The sequence below is a fragment of the Cavia porcellus genome, unplaced genomic scaffold (genome assembly GCF_034190915.1).
Source record: "Cavia porcellus strain 051 isolate PalLab524CR breed Dunkin Hartley unplaced genomic scaffold, mCavPor4.1 scaffold_1, whole genome shotgun sequence".
NCBI lineage: Eukaryota > Metazoa > Chordata > Mammalia > Rodentia > Caviidae > Cavia > Cavia porcellus.
The window spans coordinates 37,967,941-37,974,311 of NW_026947484.1; the positions used below are offsets into that span (position 1 = coordinate 37,967,941).

The following is a 6,371-nucleotide window of genomic DNA, read 5'->3' on the forward strand; positions in this document are numbered from 1 at the left end:
CCAAAATATACTAATCTTTAATACATTTTCTTTGAGTATAATTTTCAAGTTTTAAAGGCTTCTCTAGGTCCACTTTTATTATCAAATCCTATAGTTTTCTGCCTGTATTTTCTTACTATGGCTGTAACTAACACCATTAAGGCTATTATCAAAGAGAAAGGTGTGTATTTTTTTCTTTTGTTGAATAATATGATAGCATAGGGAACGATATATAGTTTAAATATTCCCTGGAGCTTTCAATTATTTACGTCAAAAATACTGGGATGATTTTAAAACATCTAAAAAAAAAAAAAAACCACCTTGTGACGTTACTACTGCCCTTTCTTCCTTCTCAGATATCATCACACACCATACTGAAAGCTAGAAATTCCTCATCACGCAGGTATAATGCAAAACAGAAGGGTTGTCCTACCCTCCCTGACCAGCCGTCCTGGGCGGGGACCAGCGTGCCCCGCCCACAGCCTGTCTGCCCTCTGATTGGCTGGTGCCTTGCGAGCTACATGAAGGTTGGCAGTTAAAGCTCACTTTGGGACAAGGCCGCAAGAGCCCAGGAAGACTGGGAGAGGGACCTTTAGTTGAAAGGGTGTTGAGCTAGGATCATGAAGGAAGAGGTAAAGAGAATCCCTGTAAAAGTAGCACTACGTTGTCGCCCTCTGGTCGCTAAAGAGATCAGTGAGGGCTGCCACATGTGCCTTTCCTTTGTGCCAGGGGAACCTCAGGTACTGGTCGGTAAGGACAAATGCTTTACTTATGATTTTGTGTTTGACCCCTCTGCTGAGCAGGAAGAGGTCTTTAATACCGCGGTTGCACCACTCATTAGGGGTGTATTTAAAGGATACAATGCAACTGTCCTGGCCTACGGGCAGACTGGCTCTGGGAAAACCTATTCAATGGGAGGTGCGTACACTGCAGAGCAAGAGAATGAGCCCACGATTGGGGTCATTCCTAGGGCCATAGACCTGCTCTTCAAAGAAATTGATAAAAAGCATGACTTTGAATTTACTCTGAAAGTATCTTACTTGGAGATTTACAATGAAGAAATTTTAGACCTTCTGTGCTTGTCTCAAGGGAAAACTCCTCACATAAATATCCGGGAAGATCCCAAGGAAGGCATAAAGATGATAGGACTCACCGAGAAGACTGTTGTTGTTGCCTTGGACACTATTTCCTGTTTGGAGCAGGGCAACAACTGTAGGACTGTGGCCTCTACGGCTATGAACGCCCAGTCCTCCCGATCTCATGCTATCTTCACCATTTCCATAGAGCAAAGAAAGAAAAACGACAAGAACAGCAGCTTTCACTCCAAGCTGCACCTTGTAGACCTCGCTGGATCAGAAAGACAGAAGAAAACCAAAGCAGAAGGAGATCGTCTAAAAGAAGGGATTAATATTAACCGAGGTCTCCTATGCTTGGGGAATGTAATCCGTGCTCTTGGAGATGACAGAAAGGGAAGCTTTGTGCCCTACAGAGATTCCAAACTGACTCGACTGCTTCAGGATTCTCTAGGAGGTAACAGCCATACACTCATGATAGCCTGTGTAAGTCCTGCTGATTCCAATCTGGAGGAAACATTAAATACCCTTCAGTATGCTGACAGAGCAAGGAAAATAAAAAACAAACCTGTTATTAACATTGATCCCCAGACAGCTGAACTTAATCAACTTAAGCAACAGGTACAACAGCTTCAGGTTTTGTTGCTGCAAGCCCGTGGAGGTGCCCTGCCTGGGTCTCTAAATATGGAACCATCAGAGAACCTACAATCCCTGATAGAGAAGAATCAGTCCCTAGTAGAGGAGAACGTGAAACTAAGCCGTAGTCTGAGCGAGGCAACTGGTGAGACCGTACAAATGTTGGAAAGGATCATTTTGATGGAACAAACAAATGAAAAACTGAATATGAAATTAGAAGAGCTCAGACAGCATGCAGCCTGTAAGCTGGACCTTCAAAACCTAGTGGAGAATCTGGAAGACCAGGAATTAAAAGAAAATGTAGAGGTAATTTGCCATCTGCAACAAGTGATTCTCCAGCTGTCCAAAGAAACTGTACCTTGCATAGCTACAGCCACTAATACTACATTAGAAGAAGAAGCTCAAATGCAAAGCAGTTCAGAGACTAGCAGCGGGTCTTCTGATGCTTTCACTACCCATCACGCTTTGCGACAAGCCCAGATGTCAAAGCAGCTGCTTGAGTTGAACAAAGCTCTGGCACTGAAAGAGGCCTTGGCCAAGAAGATGACTCAGAATGACAGTGAACTAAACCCCATTCAGTTAATGTACCAGGATAACATAAAAAATCTAGAATTGGAAGTGAGTCAGCTGCAAAGAAAAAAAGAAGACTTAATTCTCGAACTTCAGACAGCAAAAAAGGACATTAACCAGGCCAAGCTGAGTGAGTGCCGTCGCAAACGTCTCCAAGAGCTTGAGAGTCAAATAGCTGATTTGAAAAAGAAGCTACATGAACATTTCAAGCTTCTGAAAATGAAGGAATCCACAGAGCACACTGTGACCAAACTGAACCAGGAGATAGCAATAATGAAAAACCAGCGAGTCCAGTTAATGCACCAGATGAAGGAGGATGCAGAAAAGTTTAGACAGTGGAAGCAACAAAAAGACAAAGAAGTAATCCAGTTAAAAGAACAGGACCGTAAGAGGCAATATGAGCTTCTCAAACTTGAGAGAAACTTCCAGAAACAGTCCAGTGTACTCAGACGTAAAGCTGAAGAGGCAGCAGCTGCCAACAAGCGTCTCAGAGATGCTCTCCAGAGGCAACAGGAGGGTGCAGATAAGCGAAAACAGACTCAGAGCCGTGGAATGGAAGGCACCGCAGCACGAGTGAAAAGTTGGCTTGGGAGTGAAATCGAGGTTATGGTGAGTATTGAGGAAGCCAAACGTCATTTGAATGACCTCCTTCAAGACAGAAAGATCCTGGCTCAGGACCTGGCTCAGCTTAAGTCAAAAAAAGAATCTGAGGAGAATCCACCTCCTAAACTTCAAAGGCGTACAATCTCACTTGCTGAAATGCCTGCTCAAGTTTCAGAGTCAGAGGATTCTACTAAAAAGCAGATTGAAAGCTTAGAGACTGAAATAAAACTCAGGAGCGCTCAGATTGCCGACTTCCAACAGAAGCTTCTGGATGCAGAAAGTGAAGACAGGCCCCCCAAAACCTGGGAGAACATTACTACGATTCTGGAAGCCAAGTGCGCCCTGAAATACTTAATTGGAGAGCTGGTCTCTTCCAAATTACAGGTCAGCAGTCTTGAAAGTAGCCTGAAACAGAGCAAGGCCAGCTGTGCTGACGTGCAGAAGATACTGTTTGAGGAACGAAATCGTTTTGCTGAGATAAAGACAGAGTTTCAAGCTGACCTGGTCAGAGTGGAGCAGCAGAACCAGGAGAAGGTGCTGTATCTCCTCAGCCAGCTGCCGCAAAGCCGGGCAGCTGAGAAGCAGCTGGAGGAGACAGGTAGCGTGACAGAACAACAGCTGCTGAGCACTCTACACTGTCAGGAGGAAGAGCTTAAGAAGATGCAAGAAGTATGCGAGCAAAATCGGAAGCTTCTCCAGGAAAATGAAAAACTCAAGCAGAAACTGCACCTATTTCACGCAGTCAACAGGCAGAAATCTCATGTTCCTGAGGAAATGTCCTCCTCCTCAGACTCCTCCTTTGACTATATCCCTCCTAAGCCAAAACCATCCCATGGTAAAGTAAAGATCCCAGAACAAAGCATGGACATGGAGGATCTAAAATGTTATTCAGAGCATTCTGAGAATGAGGAAGATGCTGGTGATGGTGATGATGGGGATGATGAGGAATGGAAGCCATCAAAATCAATTAAGGTACCCCGGAAGAACATCCAACGGTGTTCCTGCAAGGGCTGGTGTAGGAACAAGCAGTGTGGGTGCAGGAAGCAAAACCTGTGCTGCGGTGCGGTCTGCAGCTGTAATGCTATGAAGTGTAAGAACCGCCAGCAAAGCCAGGAAAGTTTGAGCACTGTTGAGTGGACCCAGGATTCTGAAGGCTCCTTCAGCCTGGAAGATCCCACAGAGGTGACTCCGGGATTGAGCTTCTTTACCCCTGTCTGTGCCACTCCCAGTAGCAAGATCCTGAAAGAGATGTATGACAGGGAACAGGTACTAGCAAAAAAGACCGCTCCGCCTCTCTCTTCCTTTGATGTCTCAGAGCTCAAACACATAGCAACAAGACCCCAAGGGAACAAGGCTCCAGGGAAGAAGAAGAAGCGCACTCTGGCCAGCAATGCCAGCTTCTTCTCTGGCCTCTCCTCTATGGAAGAAGAGGCCCACTGAGTTGGAATCATCATCTGTATCCTGTAGTCTGCCTTGGGAAACACCTACAAGTTGCAGCCAGGATGGGGCTTTGAATGGCTTTTCGGGATTTGTTGAGTGGACAGAATGCTACTGAAAGAAAGGTGACTGTCACTGAATGTTGGCCCTGTCTCCTGAGGTCCCCAGTACTTCTACTCTTTCTTCTCCAGAAAGTGCTACACCACCTACTGAAGAGACCACACTGACCTCTCCCCAGGGGCTCATCAGGAACCAGTGCCTGGTAGCATGCGGCTCTCTCCTGCTTGTGAGCTGATGTCTGATGCCTGATTCTGAGGAAGAGGAGAAGGAGGAGGCTTTCCTTTCAGGTCATCTCAGCTTACCAGGGAAGCCAGCCCAGGACCTGACTCAAGTCCTGCAGCCCACTTCAAGAAGCAAGCTGTAACCTTCACTGCCTAACTGGGTTTTCAGTCTCTTGACAGGGCCTTCAGTTGTCTGCCATGTTAGTGAAGTGAAGAAGATATTTTTAAATGTTAAATAAATAAAGCTTAAATTGAAAAAAGAAAAAATAGCCATTTTAAGTTTCATCTAAAATGATAAGAGATAAGAACAAATCTTTTAAAGAATATACATTCATAAACATTAATGCCAGGTTAACATAAGCTTTTTAAGAAGATTAGAAGCATTTAAATACAGCATATATAGTTACATCTTTTTAAAGATAGATACAATGTTTTCAGTATGAATTATCTTTGAATTTTCACTTTTCATAGTTTATATATAAAGATTAGCACAGTTTCACAAAACTAAAACCTATGAAGGCACAATATTTTATAGAAAGAAATGCTTTATTTCCTGTTTGAATCAATGCTAATTTGATGACTTTTTTCCCTAAACACCAAAACCCTTCTGGAGAAAATATACACAAAAGTCCCTTTTTTGAAATTTATATTTCATACAAACAACAAAAGATATATATTATTAAAATATAAGAAAAAGTTAGCATACCTTGAACAAGTCAGTATTACAGCTAATCCTAAAACATACTTGATGATTTCTACCATTTTCTTCCTTCTCAAAGAGCAAAGATGACACTTGTAGTGCTTGACACAAAACGAATTATTTGTTAAAATTTTTAAAAAGCTCAACTCTTTACTCATACAAAACTTCAGAAAAAAAGCCTATTGACTATTTCATTTATTTTTGAGTTTACAATATGAATATGGCTTTTCTCTGACTTCTGCCTATAATGTCAACAAACAAGTGTATAGGTTAGGCTCTGACAAGTCCATTGCATGAATCAATCAATGTAGATTAAAATTTCTCTATTTTAAAATCTACAAAATAGAGAGTATGATTATTTGATCTTACTGTAACCTCCAGTACAGGGGTGTTTCCTTTTTACTTAATTTTCATCATAGGACCCTTCTAAAATTAGTTAAGATAATGTCATTAAAATAACTTCTAAAATGAAACACAATAAGCAGAAAAATACAACAGTTAATATTAATTCCAACTTCAGTGATTTTTAATAAAAGTATTAATAAGAGGAAAAACTTTAGGGTATTAGATAGTCATAAAACGGACTAAAAATGAGAAAAATAATGAAAATCATGATAAATAAACGAATGTTAAGAATGAGACAACAGATAGACAGCTATTATTTGTCAATGACTAAAATTAATAAAGTTCAATAAGTGCTCCTTACAAAAAAAAAAAAAAAAAAGCAGCTTTTCAAAGTTGAATGACTTCAGGTAAATCATTTAGTTTTTTTGAGTTTTATTTATCTAAATCATGGAGATATTAGTACCAATATTTACTTTATTTTGCCTACATCCCTATAGTATAAAATACATTTAATATAACCAACAATAAGAGCTATACATATTAATTATACGTTCAGCTAAATTGCTTATTCTTGGGTAAATTTTTAAAGTTTTTGTATAATTGGCTGCATGTATTTATGATATAGCTTTTAATAAATTACAATAAAATGCTCACTGGGGAAGATACCACCACATTCAAACACAGGAATATATCAATCATCCCACAAAGTTTCTTCCATACCTGTGTAATTTCTTCCTCTCATACTTC

General features: G+C 41.0%; 1 protein-coding gene across 1 annotated transcript; it reads left to right on the forward strand.

Annotated features, from left to right (window-relative positions):
• The first annotated feature begins 599 nt into the window (after positions 1 to 599).
• LOC100712655 (chromosome-associated kinesin KIF4A-like) lies at positions 600 to 4,713 on the forward strand. The gene has a single exon (XM_003471763.2). The coding sequence runs from the start codon at positions 600 to 602 to the stop codon at positions 4,299 to 4,301; it is 3,702 nt and encodes a 1,233-aa protein (XP_003471811.2). The 3' UTR covers positions 4,302 to 4,713.
• The last annotated feature ends 1,658 nt before the right edge of the window (positions 4,714 to 6,371 follow it).

What these genes read in the sequence shown, in the direction of transcription:
- LOC100712655 (XM_003471763.2), top strand. Translation starts at nt 600, where the DNA reads ATGAAGGAAGAGGTAAAGAGAATCCCTGTAAAAGTAGCACTACGTTGT.